Genomic DNA, 14,964 nt, shown 5'->3' on the forward strand with positions numbered 1-14,964 from the left:
GATATAGATATAGATATAGATATAGATATAGATATAGATATAGATATAGATATAGATATAGATAGAGATATAGATATAGATATAGATATATAGTATAGGTATGGGTATGGGTATAGATAGATATAGATATAGATACAGATACAGATACAGATATAGATAGAATAACAAAACAAATGTGGGAACATGTTTTTTAAAATTGGGTGAATCTGAATAATCCCCCCCACACACACTTTGTCATCAATTTTTTCTAACTCTAACCCTTTGGCTTCCCTCCCACAAAGCCCCTTGTGATTTCACGGGCCACCTGGGGAACCCGATACCCCCATTCTGTGTGTGTGTGTGTGTGTGTGTGTGTGTGTGTGTATTTCCCCTTTGCATCTCAGAACAGCAGTAAAGAGAGAGGAAGTAGTGGGATGACTCGCATGCACAGATCACGAAAATCTGAAGAAGACACCAGCAGATGTGTCCGGCCGCCCTCGGGAAAAGCCTTCCGAAGCTATGGGCCCACAGCCCAGAGAAAAGTGCTCAAAAGGCTCACGCTGATTGTGATGGCAGCAGCACCACGGCCGGTACCCCCAGGGGTCAGGGGCCGGGCCTCCCTTTGACTTACGGGACATGCTGACACACACTCCTTGCTTTTAACTCTTACCCAACATGGGTCACAACATTGTGAAGCGTCGAAACAAAAGCCCTGAGACTTTGCACAGCGGAGACGGCGCAGACAGGCTCTGAGGTCCGAACCCCCTGACGGGGAGCGAACGAGGGGTGGCTGCCCCTGTCCCGCCCAGTGCTGGCCTCTGGGATGTCCCCACCCCCGGGGCCCCTCCAGCCGCTCTGCTCCTCTGGGATCCAGGGCAGGAGCTTTCTTCAATGCAGAGCCCACGCCGGCAGGCATCGTTCCAATAACGCCTCTTCTCTCTCAAGATGTTGTCACCTTTATTGCTGTCTCTTGTATTAAACTCAACCTCTCAGGGTCCAGGGGAGCCGAGGACATGCCCGCTGCTGGGTCTGGGCCAGGGCAGCCTGTCCTCCAGCCTCCTCGCCTGGAGAAGAGGGGTCTGCTCTCAGCACGGAGGGGCTCCCCACTCTCTGCCGGTTCTCCCTCCCAGCCAGCCAGACACTGGCAGGGCCTTATGAAGCTACTGGGAGGGACAGTCTGTGCGCCTCCCTGTCCTGGATCCCGCGGGGCTGAGCGCCATCGCACAGCTGGAGTGAGGCAGAGAATAGAGGGAAGGTGTGACAGAGCCGCCCCATGGGAGGGTCCCCGCAGGTCCCAGCGCCAGAGGGACAGCCGGCGGGAGCCCAGCCGCTGTGTTGGAGGGGAGCAGGCTGAGGGTCACGTGGTGGAAGGGGGGGTCCTGGGCTCCCCACAGAGACCTCCAGGCGGGGAGGCGGGAGGCCAGCTACGTCTCCCTGATGGTGCTGTACTCTGGCTCCGGCCATGTCTCCCTGATGGCGCTGTACTCTGGTTCCGGCCGTGTCTCCCTGATGGCGCTGTACTCTGGCTCCGGCCGTGTCTCCCTGATGGCGCTGTACTCTGGCTCCTGCCGTGTCTCCCTGATGGCGCTGTACTCTGGCTCCGGCCGTGTCTCCCTGATGGCGCTGTACTCTGGCTCCTGCCGTGTCTTCCTGATCGCGCTGTACTCTGGCTCCTGCCGCGGGGGCCTCTGGGAGGGACTCTGGTCCTCAGGCTCCTGACGCTGGGTCGTGAATACCACCATGGAGTAGTGCAGGTCTTCCCTGGGGGCCTGCTGCGGAGAGAGGCCTGGGCTCAGGGGGAGGTGGGGAACCACCGATGGGGATCAGGACACCGAGGGGGCTCAGCCTTCCCCACTGTCCTGCCTTCTTTCCCCTAAAGGCCTGGGCTCCGAGATCCTGCCCCCCCTCCCCAACCTTCACACACACACACACCCACACACACACACACACACACCCGCTCAAGCCAAGCACGGAGCCCAGGCTCAGGGCCGGGGTCCCTGGGACCCACCCTGAGAGCATCAGTCACCGAGTTAGGAAAACAGGGTGTTGTAGTCCCGGGGCCACATGCCTGAGGCCTAAATCTCTCCCCATCTTCCCCACCGAGGGGTCCTCTGCCCGACTTCTTCCACTAAAGGGGGTCAGTTGGGGGGCCCTGGGGGACTTCCTCCTCCAGTTCACGTTACAGCGGCTCTGCCTAAGGACCGGCCTGCAGCGGGTCCTTGATAAGAACTGAGAGCGGAGCTGATGCCAAAGAGACGATGGGGCCAAACAGTGAGAGCTCACAGGCCTGGACACCGGGCCCACGGCACCCAGCAGGTGCTTAATAAACGCTGTGCGCGACCAGGGCCCTAGTCACTGGCCGTCCCCCAGCCCCTCCGTCTCCCAGCCCCTCCCCCATGCGGCCACAATGACGCCGAGCTCTGGCAAGGTCCACACCGGCCCTGGGCCCTGTTGTCTGTGTGGCTCAGTCTTCTGTTGTTGTTGTTGTTAATCCAAACCTGAGGATATTTTCCCATTGGCTTTTAGGGAAGGGAGAGAGGAAGAGGAGGGAGAGACAGAGAGAAACATCCATTGGTCGCCTTTTCCTCGAGCCCCGACCAGGGCCTGGGTTGGGGAGGAGCCTGCAACCAAGGTACATGCCCTTGACCGGAATCGAACCCGGGACCCGTCAGTCCGCAGGCCTATGCTCTATCCACTGAGCCACACCGGCCAGGGCTGGTGGCTCCATCTTAAAGTGACACGAGATCACTGGCCAGCCCTCACTTCCCTCTCTACCCACGGCCGCCCAGGTGGTGCCTCTGGCATAGCCCAGGTGCCCTGCCAGGAGGGGGGCCGTGTACTTACCACCGTGCTGTACTCCACCTCCTCCTGCCTCGGGCGCACGGGCTCTCCCTGAAGGAGCGTCTGCAGCTCCAGGTTGGCGTAGCAGGGCTCCCTCTGCGGGGCGGCCTGGGGTGGGCAGGAGGCGCGGGGCTGGGCGGCTGGCCGCGGGGCGCCCGGGGTCCATCCCAGAGAGGCCCTGTGCCTGCTTCTCCGCAGACATCTCCCCCCTCACGCTCGGGGTCCAGCTGCCTGCCTGGCCACCCGCCCCCACGCTGGTCCTCTCCGGGCCACGCTTGCTCCCCAGGTCCATGGCCAGGCCTCCCTCATCCCCTTTCCCTGGAGTGGGGGGCAGACTGGCCAGGGCACCCAGGCGTGGTTCTTCCTGCTCTGGGCGAGCACCCCACTCATTGCATCGATGGTCCCCCCAGACCTCCACTAGCCCACGGGACGGTCCAGCCCCCACCCCCTGTGCGCCCCGCCACCCGCCATCCCTCCCGGTGGCCTTTCTTTTTAGAGAGAATGGAAGAGAGAGGGCAAGACAGAGAGAAACATCGATGTGAGAGAGACACATCGATTGGTTGGCTCCTGCACCCCGACCAGGGCCCAGACCGGGGAGTGGCCCCTAACTAAGGTACATGGTCTTGACCAGAATCGAACCTGGGACCTTTTGGTCCTCAGGCCGACGCTCTATCCACTGAGCCAACCCAGCCAGGACTGGTGGCCTTTCTTACCTGACAGGGGTTCTGGAGTGGCTCCGGATTCCCACCAGCTACAGAGACAAGGGGGAGGGGGAGGTTTGTCCCAGAACAAGGCAGGTTTGTCCCACGATCCATCTGGAGAAAGGCCTTTGCCTGCAGACTTCAGCCCTGGGGACCCTTCGCCTCAGAGCCGCAGCGCGGCTGGACTCAGGATTTGTGGAGGGGAATGCGACTGAGGGGATGAGTGAATGAGGGAATGAACAAGCAGGTGTGAACACATTCGGGTTTCAGTGCTGCACGCAGGCTCCACGCCACCCTCCCCCTCAGAGGGGACAGGCCTTCTGATGGGGGAGAGGGGACAGAAAGGGCGGGGGCGGGGGGAGAGATGGGAGCACCGCCGCGGACGGAAGGCCGCACTGAAGGAGCTCAGAGGTAACCCGCTGGATGTGGGGCCCACTCTACCCTCATAATACAGTGACCCGGCACCCAGCACAGGATAGGGCCTGGCGCACAGTAGGTGCTCAGGACAGCTTTGCCGTGTGTGAGTGTGTGAGTGTGTGAGTGAGTCTGTGAATGAGTGAGTGAGTGAGAGTGTCAGAGAGTGTGTGAATGAGTGTGAGTGTGTGAGTCTGTGAATGAGTGTGTGAATGTGTGTGTGTGAATGTGTATACATGTGTGTGAGTGTGTGAATGTGTGCGCGTGTGTGTGTGAGTGTGTGAATGCACCAATGAATGAATGAGTGCAACAGGCTTAGAAGAGGAATAATGATATGACACAACATTTCCAGAAACATGTGCACAAAGAGGCATCGAGAAAAGACTGGAAGGAACACCCCAGACGTGGGTGGCTTCTCTTCTCTGGTGGAGGGAGTTTCAGTTTCTATTTCTGATGGGAACTTGTTTCCTCCTCTCTGCTGTTACTTACCTTTGGATTTTCTACAACAATACAGATCCCTTTTTTTAAAGAACTTTTCTAGGTGAAAGGGCATTGATGGGGATTGCTGACACCACAGATCAGAGACAGTCCAGGCTGGGAACCCCCCCTTGTCTCCCCCTCTTCCCACCCCCCCCACCCCCGTTCAGGGAAGAGGAAGTGGCTGACACCCATTCCGCTCCTGAAGGCCCGGCCGTGCTGCGGGAGAGGCTGGACCCATGGGCGGGTGGACGGGCTGGAGGTGAGAGGGTAAGGCAGTGTCCCCCCAACCTGCCCCTGGCATGTACCCGCTCCCAGTTAGCACTGCAGCCGTGGAGAGAGCATCCCCCTCCCCCGCCCCCCACACTTGACCTCAGGCAGAAGCCTGCATCCTACAGCTGACTGCTGGCCGGTCATCCGCTCTCATTTAACTCACTCCCAGGTGTTTATTGAGCACCTACTGACTGAGGCCAGACTGGGAGAGGCCTCCTGGGCCCACCTCCCACAGGCTGCAGGCACCACTCCAGGGTCACCTGCTCTCGGGTCGCCCGGGATGTGCAGTCGGAGGGCATACGTTCCATGCCCACCCTGGGCTGGGGGCACAGGGGGCAGGGAGCCAACTCACCTTTGACCCGCCTCTGCCTCCGCACCATTCTCCAGGCCAGCAGTGAGGCCCCCGCCAGGAGGAGCAGCAGAAGCGCCAACAAGATGAGCAGCACAGGGAGCCTGGAGGGAGGCAAGGGCGGGGCAGGGTGGGACGGGGATCTGGCCGCCCGCCTTTGTTTCAATACATGGATAGGGTCATATTAAAAACAAAACAAGCCCAGCAGGTGTGGCTCCGTGCTTGAGTGTCAACCTGTGAACCAGGAGGTTGCGGTTTAATTCCCGGTCAGGGCACATGCCTGGGTTTCGGGCTCAATCCCTGGGGGGGGGGGGGGGGGGTGCAGGAGGCAGCCAATGGATGGTTCTCTCTCATCATCTTGGAAATCAATAGAAATATATTTAAAACAAACAAAACAGCAGAACCCCTCCTTTCTCCACATCCCCTCATCTACCCAGTCCCCCGACCCCCACCCACTGTATACTTGAGAACCTTCCAGAGGCTCTTCATTCAGATACAAGAAAACACGAATGTGTGTTATTTTCCTCCCTTTTTCACACCCGGGAGGCACAGTATAAACACTAGTTTATACTTAACAAATACATCTTGGACCCTGAGAGGATGGAGGCAAAAAAACAACAACAACAAACAAACAGCAAAAGACAACCCATCATGGAGCTCTTCCCGTGTCAGTACATATGAAAGGCCTTCACCCTTTTTCACAGCTGCATAGTATTCCACTGCCCGGGTGGACGGACTATCGTTTATTTAACGTGTCCCTCCCGCTTCGTGGGCATTTCCCCAGCTTTTGCCATCACAAATATCGCTGCAAAAAATCACCTCGTAGCTCTACCACTGCACACACGGACAAGCAGGCTTACTGACATGAGTTAGGGTTCGGGACCCTTCTTTCATCCCCCGTTGGCATTCATAACAGTCTGGTCTTTTTCTTAAAGATGCACCTCCCTTCTCCCCAAATCGCCGAGGCTTCAAGCCCCACACAACCTAGCCCTGCCCCCGTGGGTGCATGTGCAGAGTCGGTTTCTGGAAGCGCTGTGTTTGGGACCGGAGTCCCACCTGCCTGGCGTTAGGATGGTCAGTGGGGGAGGGGGGCGGGTGGGCAGGAAGCTGTGGAAGGCCTGTCATCAGACTGACCTTTGCCCCTGGATCCTGGGCTGGGGGCGCCAAACCCTCAGGCTTTCTCTGGCTACCCACAATCCCCTTGCATCACCCCCGAGATCATGCTCAGAGATGAGGTGACTCAGGATGGGAGCTGGTCACCAGAAGGAGCACCCACGTGATTAGAGATTTGGGGTTCCGAGCCCGCCTGACCTTCAGGGAGGCTGGGAATGAGTTCAGTCGTGTGGTCAGTGATTCAGCCAATCGGTTTATGTGATGAAACCCAGTGAAAACCCGCAGCCAGAGCTTGGAGGAGCTTCCGGTCCTTAAACACATCGAGTTCCGGGAGGGGTGCAGCCCACGCCGCTGGGAGGCGGGAACCCTGCATTCGGAGCCTCCCAGCCCTCCCCCTCCGTGCCTCTTCATTCGGCTGGTCCCCACCTTTACCCTGATGGTCAAACTGTTGCCATAAGTATGGCGCTTTCTGGCCTTCTGCCAGCGGTCTACCCATGATCAAAGCCAACGGGTTATGGGAACCCCACATTTGTAGCCAGTGGGTCAGAGTGAGATGGCCTGGGGATCCGCCCAGTGCCTGACACCTGAGGCGGGCAGTCATATGGGACTGAGCCCCTGACCTGTGGGGTCTGTGCCAATGCCGGGTGTCAGGGCCGGGACTGAACCACAGGGCACCAGGTGGTGTGTGAGCCGGGAAGTGGTTTAGAACAGTTTGGATTTTCTGGAAAGTCTACGTATGTTGTCAGGTCCTCCTGGGGCGCGTGACCCCCAGAGAGGTCACGAATCACTAGTTTAGAAGGAAGAACCCCAGGTTTCAGAATCCCAGAAGCCTGTGCTAGAGGCCCAGCCTGTGCTAGAGGCCCAGCCTGCCTGTAGCCACAGGACCCGGCAGATCGCTTAACCTCTCCAGCCTCGGTTTGCCCATCTGTACAGTGGGAGTGGCGATGGCGAGGTCATGGTGAGGAGCAGCGGACAGCCCTCACGGGAGGCATCGGCCCGTGCGGGACGATAACATCAGCTCTCACTCAATGTTATTTCCTTCACCCACCCAGCGTCTCCCCACAGCTTCTCTCAGACCCCAAGGCAGGCCCAGCTGGGAGAGACCAACTGTGGCTCCCAGCCTGGGCCCGGCGCAAAGGGAGCAGGAGGTCCCCCTAGGAGGGGCGTGACCCCCCTCCCCCAACACACACACCCAGCGCCACACGCCCGGGAAGGAGGTGGCGCCCTGCGCTCCCCTGAGGAGAAGGCCCCCTCCCCCTCCCAGGACGAGGGCGCCTTACCCGTGGTCCTGGTCCGGGCTCGGCTGGGAGCCATCCTGGCTGTTCCTGCTCTGGGTGGCATTCACTGTCCGGGCTGTGGACACAGTTGGAATTTGGGCTGTGACGGTCGAGGTCGTGGCCGTAGTGGTGCTTGTACTTGTAGTTGTAGTTGTAGTTGGCTTGGAGGTTGCTGCTGGTGCAGAAACACCAATCAGGCCCAGGGCTCTCTCTCCTGACTCCACCACTGGCCTTGCCTTTTAGGCTTTTAAGCAGGACTTCTCACAGCATCTCCCCCCCCCCCCCCCCCGCCGAGGGCCCACACCTTCCAGGACTGTCCAGGGCAAGCGAGCATTCCTAACAGGACGCTGTACCTCCCACAACACCCCGGTTACATCCTGCCCAGGAGGCCACAGTCCTCCAGAGGGGCCCTAAGTCACCCCACACCCCGTCTCACCCCCTCGGCCACCGCCCTGTGCTGCCCCCCCCCCACCACCCCCTACCCCCTAGAGCTGTCTGCTTCACTGGGAGTCTGCCACATCACTTTTTGGAGCTCCCGCTCGCTCACACCTTCAGCCCCCAACCTTCCCAGCATCTCCCCTCCCCTCTCCTCTCCTCTGCACACCCTGCTCTCTCAGCCTCCCCTTCACCTGACAAGCGCTTCCCCATCCCTCAGGACTGAAGAACTGAGCATGGGCGGTGGCTCCTGCAGGAAGCCTCCCAGTCTCTCTCTCTCTCTCTTCACACACACACACTAACACCCATAAATACACACACATCCATACACACACACCATACACACACACACACACACTCACACTTACTCATTGTTTGTTCCAAGTCTCTGATCTGTTCCTGCCTCAGCTATTCCGACCTGAGACTCTTCAGGAAGGACAAGGGGAGGGTGTGTGTGGCTCACCTGGGGATACAGACACTTCAACTGGGAAGGTGAGGTCTATAATTTTTTCTGTCCATGGTCTATCGATCCCACACCAGTATGTGCCTTCATCGCTCTCTCTGAGGCTCTCCAAGGTCACTGTGAAGGTGCGGTTTGCTGGATGGTCCCTGATGGACACACGGCCGCTCCTCACTTCTCTCTCTGACTTTGTGGTCTCCACAATCTTCACCCTCAGTGGTGGCAAATATGAGTATTTGCACCAGTATTTGTTATGGTCTGTGTACTTCTTCTCGTACCGACACTGCACGCTCAGCGATCCCCCCACGGTGCCCGTCACGGGGCTGGAGCAGCTCAGAGACAAACAGCCTGGAAGACACAGCCCAGTCCCAGTCACCTGATGGGCCAGGGGCAGGGCGCCCTGGGGTCACCCCGTAGGTCTCCCGCTCCCATCAGCCAGATCACATCTGAGGGTCCTCCCCTATCACCCCAATATTTTGATGACAGCAGCCCCTTCCTCCAGACCCCACCCTCCTTTCTTGCTGCCCTGCCACCCTCACTACCAGGGGCCTCCCCTTCCAAACATCAGGACCATGAGAACCCGCCCCCGCGAGCCCCTCAAGTAATTTTTCAGCATGCGCCCCCCACCCCACCCCATCGCAGCTCTGTCCACAGTGCCCGGACCTCAAGCTCCTGTTAGTCCCCCTCCTCCCCCTCCAGCCTGGGTGAGCCTTCCCAAGCCCTGTCATGGGGCGGGGGGGGGGGGGGGGGGGCCGCTACTGAGATGCTCACTAATGATTGCGCCGGCGAAGTGAAAAGGGCCTCAGGAGCATCGGGTCTATGTCCCAGCTCTATGCATGTCAGCTGTGTGTGCTGGGGAAAGTTACTTAACCTCTCTGGGCTTCCAGCGCCTCCTCTGGGAAGTGGTGATGGTTGTGAGGCCTCACATTGCCCTGGGGCACTGAGTGAGACAGTGGGTGTAGTATGCCTGGTAAATAATATTGGCTTGGACCATGTGAAACTGCTGATATCCAACTGTTTTTGACTCAAAAACCAGAAATTTCATATGACTCCGTCTAACAGAGAAGCCTCTGTGTAGCCGAATGAAGAGATGACAAGAGAAATGACCACAGACACGGGGAGAACGAGGAGAATGAAGCTGGTGCATCGCAGAAATTCTCTACAGACAAATGTGCAACCTGCATGAACGTGTGATTTTCTAGAAAAACACAGGTCACTGAAACCCACACAGACCAAGGGACTCATAACTACAGGTCTCTGCAGCCCCCCCTCCTCCAAGACCGCGCTCTTGTCTCCCCCTCCCCCAGGACCACGTTCCTGCTCCTCCTCCTCCCTCCTCCGGGACCACGTTCCTGCTCCTCCTCCATCCTTCAGGACCACGCTCCTGCCTCTCCCTCCCCCAGGACCACACTCCTGCCTCCTCCCTCCCCCGGGACCACGTTCCTGCTCCTCCTCCTCCTCCCTCCTCCGGGACCACGTTCCTGCTCCTCCTCCATCCTCCAGGACCACGCTCCTGCCTCCTCCCTCCTCCCTCCTCCGGGACCACGTTCCTGCTCCTCCTCCATCCTCCAGGACCACGCTCCTGCCTCCCCCATCCTCCATCCTCCAGGACCACGCTCCTGCCTCCTCCCTCCTCCCTCCTCCAGGACCACGCTCCTGGTCCCCACATCTGCTCCTGGTCCCCGCATCCGGGCCTAGTCCCTCCCCTCCTCAGCGGTCCTCTCCCTGTCCTATCTCTCTGCCTGGGTCCTGGCTCCTCTCTATGATCTAGGTCACCCCAACACCCAACCCTGTCGGTCTGTCTGTCCTCTCCAGTGTCTGACTTCCCTTTGTGCTTGTTCTTATGGGTTCTCTCTCCTCTCTCTCTCTCTCCTTCTCTTCCTCTCTCTCTCAAATCAATTTTAAAAATATGTTTTAAAAAAAGGAGCAAACCCCAGACAGTTTCCCAAGTCACTTCTCTCAAACTGTCCAGCAGCAACCACTAGCACTGCGCTGGCGCATCCGCAGGGAGTGCAGACACAAAAAACCTCCCGTTCTTTTCGTGAGGTCAGCGTGACATGTGGGGACTAAAGTTTGGCCAAATCTCAATGCAATTCGCCCCTTAATCGTTCGAAGGAGAAAAGTGTAGTCGTCTCCACAGATAAAGGAAAAGCCCCCGCCTGCTGTTGATTTTAAATTCTCCGTAAATAGAGGCAAGCGGACGCCTGTCCAGACGCAGTGGGACGCTGGACGCCGCGCTGGTCGGGGACGGCTGGGATGACCGCGCGCCTCGGCCCCGGCATCATTCTGGCCGCACCGGCTCGTGATGAATGAGAGAAAGCGAGGGAGGGGCCGGCGTCAGGGGGAACCGCAGCTCTGGGTGCCAGCGGATCCATGGGAACACCAGGACCCGGGAGGCTCAGGAGACAGACGGTGGCGAGAGGCTGACGGTTTCCAGGTGAATTCACAAAAAGTCATCACTTCCCGACAGACAGCTGGTTAGCGGATGGAATGCAGGAAAGCCTGCCCTTTAGGAGCAAAGCGGCCACAGAGGTCGCAGCTATCTTGGGCCAGTGGTCGGCAAACTGCGGCTCGCGAGCCACATGCAGCTCTTTGGCTCTTCCACAAAATACCGACTTCTGCGCATGGGGCACGAAGTTTCAATCGCACTGTACGTGCGCGTCCGCACGTGGTATTTTGTGGAAGAGCCACACTCAAGGGGCAAAGAGCCGCATGTGGCTCACGAGCCGCAGTTTCCTGACCACTGGCCTAGGATAAGCCTCACAGGCTGCAGGCTGACTGAGGGGCACAGAAGGTAACAGGGGGCAGGGGCGGGGTTGGCGGGCCCTGCTCCCTGGAGAAGGTCTCCCCCTCCCGGCCTCCCCACCGCCTGGCCTCTCGGCCCCCCTCACCCTGCAGGCCCTCAGGCCTTGTCCTCTCAAGGGGCCCTGCCTACTCACCCCCACATCCCTGAGACCAGGCCTGCTCCTGCCCAGCCCCCCACTCCCCTTCCCTGCCCCCCCTCCCCACTTCCCTGCTTCCTCCACACTCTGGAGCCCGGGAATCAGGAGGGCGCCTCCTGGTAAAACCCAGCCCCTGGGATGCACAGGAGACCACTCTCCCACCCCACCCCCCGCTGTGCCCTGCCTCTCTACCTCCCCAAAAGTCCCCTCCGGACCCGCCCCCTCCTTGGCCCATGCCCACCCAGGCTCAGCTAAGCTTGGTGGATACCCAAGGGGTCAGACCAGGAATGCGGTCCTTCCGTCTGTCCATCTTACCCGGTGGAGCGACCGCGCCCATCCTGAGCTCAGGGAGCCCGGGCTGGGGGCGCTCAGAGCACACCTCTGCAGCCCTGCCCTCCGCCCTCCTCCCGCCCACCCTGCCCCCAGCCCCTCACCTGGGACCCAGAGCAGCAGCAGGGCTGCCAGCAGCCTGGTCGCCCGGCCCTGCGGGGTCATCTCTGCGCCACGAGGTCACGGGCAGCGGCGCCCGGCCTGCTGGACCCACGGCTTCTGTCCTCCTCACCAGGAGGGCCAGGCCCCAGCTCCCACTTCTGTTTTTCTTTGTACGGCTGCTTCCTTGTTCAGCTTCTGGTTTTGTTCCTAGAGCTGGTCAGGAAATGGAGGGCTCCAGGGAGCAGAGGCTGGGGGCTGGCTGAGACGCCCCAGAGCCGGGCCTGCCCCCACTTAATCCCAGAGCCGCCAGTTCTGTACATACTTCAGGGAGGACGCCCCACCTTCCCCCCCACCCCCACCCCCACCACCACCTCCACAGCTCCCAGGCCTGCGTCTCCCCTCTCACACCCCCAAGACCACAGGGCCAGGTTTCCTCCTAGTGGGGCCCAGTAACTCCCCCAGCCCGTTTCCTCGTCATGTGGTCAGGGTGAGACCGGGGGGAGGAGTCCTGGGCAGCACTCACAGTAACGCCACCTGGGAGCTCTCTATCTTTTAAAATATATATATTTTTTTTATTGATTTCAAAGAGGAAGGGAGAGGGAGAGAGAAACATCAATGATGAGAGAGAATCATTGATCGCCTGCCACCTGCACACCCCCCACTGGGGATCGAGCCCGCAACCCGGGCATGTGCCCTGACCCAGAATCGAACCGTGACCTCCTGGTTCATAGGTTGACGCTCAACCACTGAGCCAGGCCGGCCGGGCTGGGGAGCTCGCTTCCCATGAGCCTCCAGCTCCAGGCCCCAGGCCTGACCCCCAAGTTGGCACAGTGGCCTCAGCGTCCCTGAATGCTGTCTGGTCTTGGAAACGTGGCCTCAGCGTGACCGGCAGGTCCTCAGGCTGTGACCTCTCACCCTGCACGGCCCCCGCTGGACCCGGCTCAGGGCAGGACACAGCGGGGAATCAGCGAGCCCTTCTGGCCCCATCACCTTCCCCCGGAGTGCAAGGGAACCAGGGAGCCTCGCTGGCTCTCCTTCTGGAAGGTTCCGCGGACAGCTTGGTTTCTAGAACGATGCAGGCACAGACCCGCGAACGCTGTGAAGACCAGAGCTGGACGGGAAACGGAGAAGCGCTGTCACCTCTGGTGGCTTACTTGTCAAATACGTGTAAGTTTCCCCAAAATGTGTATTTTGCAATTCAACCCCGGAAAGGCCTGGCTACGGTTGTGAGTGTCACGGTGAAGAGGGGGACGCCCAGGACTGAGAAGCAGGAGGCTGGGTTCTCCTGTGGCTCATCCATCGCCTTCGGGGTGACCTCGAACAAAACTAAAATGTCGATGATAACAGCTCATCTGTGGGAATAAACAGTAAAACAATTATGGAAATACTCAGATGGGAGGTAAATCCTCGGGCATTTCCCGGGGAGTACATCTTTAATGAAAAGCAACAGGAAAGCAGGACTCGATGGTGAGAGGTAGGCTCTACGTGTAATCTATGGGATCCGAGCCGGAGGAGAGCAAGGGGCCGGGGGAACCAGTCCCCACCACACGCATCCTGCTCACCCAGCCTGCCCCAAACCCTAAGGAAGAGACGGGATGATGTCAGGTTACCACATGATGTCAGGAAAACAAGGAAGTGGCGCCCTTGCTGCTGCTCCCTGCTAACCACGGGCAGACCTGAGCCCAGGCCTGAGCCCCCTTTCTCAGGGGGGTTGGGGTTCTGCAACCACAAGGCCCCTCACTGGGTTGGGCCCTCTTCCCGGTGTGGACCCAAGCTTTCGGGGTCCAGTGGGGAGGTGCTGCTCGTGCTGGGTGGCGGCTCTCCGGGCAGACTTGCAGCAGCTTTGAGTTCTGCAAACGGTGGGAGCCCCGGAAAAGATTTGGGGGTGACTGAGTTGTGGGACTTCTCAACAGAACCTCCCTCTGCCCAGGTTAGAGCTGCCCGCTCTCCCGGGCAATCCGTGGCTCCCTATTCGCTCTGCCGCTTCCTCCCCCTGAGTGAGGGGCTCAAGTGGGGCCTAAAGGTGGAGAGGCTGTGCCCCAGCCGCAGCGAGGGGGGGAGAGGGGCCACGCGATGAGGCTGCTGTGAGAAGAGTTTGGCAGCTGCCTGAGCTGTTGCTGACAATGCCTCCCACCCGCCAAGTGCTTGGTCTGGCAAATGGACCGACAGCATGAGAAGCAGCAGGGCAGGGGCGGCAGGGAGGGGGACACAGTACTGGTTTCCCTGCCCCAGGAGCCTGGGTGAGACCAGCATCGCCGGCCTGGCCCTGCCCCATCGGGCCAGCCTGCCCCTCTGCTGGACTCTGGGCACTGCCCAGGCCCCACCCTCCTGCCCACCTCTGGGGAAGCTGCCCCAGCATGGCCGCATCTGTAACCCCACAGTCCACAACCAGCTGGCGCCAATGGCCTGTGACACGCTCTCCCGCCTGGTCCTGGCTGTGCTGTGGTGCACATGCAGAGGAAGGGGAAGCTGTGGGTGAGCAGAGGGGGGGGAAGCCCAGCCAGAGGCCTGGAGCCCCCACCATCCACAGAGCCAGCACTCCCTGCAGGCCCTGTCCCACCTTGGACAGGGGACCGGGGATGGAGAGCTGCTCTGACCAGGGCCCGGGAGCTCAGCAGGGCACCAATGGGCGCGGCGCAGGAGGGGAGCAGCCCACCAGGCGTGGGCCTGTTCCTGGCTCTACCTGGAGAAACAGTTTTGGGGTTCCTCAATGTCACAGTCACAGGGATTGGGGCACCCACAGCCAGAGGGATGACCCTTCCAGCCATCTCCTCAGAAGATGGCCCTGCTTCTCCCGGTCCCTCTGAGCCCCCTTCCCCTGCACCCCTGTCTACACAAGGCCCCCACAGCCCCAGGATCATGTGCCCACTGCATTTCCCGGGGACAGGGAGCCAGAATTGGGGTTCGATACAGAGAAGGCTGGGCATGGAGGCCTCCGTCTCCTCTCGCCAGACCCCACCTCCAGGGAGAAGAAAGGGATAGAACTTAAAATGGTGAGGACATGTTAAAACCCGCCCAGCTGAGCGATTCAGATTCCTGCCCTCCACCTGGGTGACAACCAGGTTCCAGCACAGGCCAGGGGTGTGCACACCTGGAACCGAAAGCAGGGGGGGCATCACCCCGCCCCAGCTCCCCGGGGAGCCAAGAGATAGTGGCGTCTAAGGGGGCTGCCTCCTGAATCACAGGTAAGACGCTGGGATCCCTCCAGGAAGCAGGACCAGGGCGGGAGGCGGGTGAGGGGAGGCCTGCGAGGACCCCTGACTGTGACAAT

At 59.8% G+C, this 14,964-nt stretch overlaps 1 protein-coding gene across 3 annotated transcripts; it reads right to left on the reverse strand.

The window, feature by feature from the left end:
- Nucleotides 1–157: 157 nt before the first annotated feature.
- On the reverse strand, nucleotides 158–12,003 carry LOC118672313 (CMRF35-like molecule 8). 3 transcript variants are annotated; one of them, XM_036341931.1, is made up of 7 exons: nucleotides 11,696–12,003; nucleotides 8,323–8,667; nucleotides 7,428–7,596; nucleotides 5,038–5,177; nucleotides 3,534–3,571; nucleotides 2,824–2,928; nucleotides 158–1,751 (listed from the first exon to the last, which is right to left on the reverse strand). In XM_036341931.1, exons 1-7 carry the CDS (start codon nucleotides 11,754–11,756, stop codon nucleotides 1,404–1,406), a joined length of 1,206 nt encoding a protein of 401 aa, XP_036197824.1. In that variant the 5' UTR covers nucleotides 11,757–12,003; the 3' UTR covers nucleotides 158–1,403. The 3 variants fall into 3 exon arrangements, with proteins under 3 accessions (XP_036197824.1, XP_036197825.1, XP_036197823.1); XM_036341932.1 differs by having other exon boundaries at nucleotides 5,038–5,138; nucleotides 7,428–7,599; XM_036341930.1 differs by having other exon boundaries at nucleotides 7,428–7,599.
- Between the last annotated feature and the right edge of the window lie 2,961 nt (nucleotides 12,004–14,964).

Source organism: Myotis myotis, unplaced genomic scaffold (genome assembly GCF_014108235.1).
Source record: "Myotis myotis isolate mMyoMyo1 unplaced genomic scaffold, mMyoMyo1.p scaffold_m19_p_17, whole genome shotgun sequence".
Classification (NCBI taxonomy): domain Eukaryota; kingdom Metazoa; phylum Chordata; class Mammalia; order Chiroptera; family Vespertilionidae; genus Myotis; species Myotis myotis.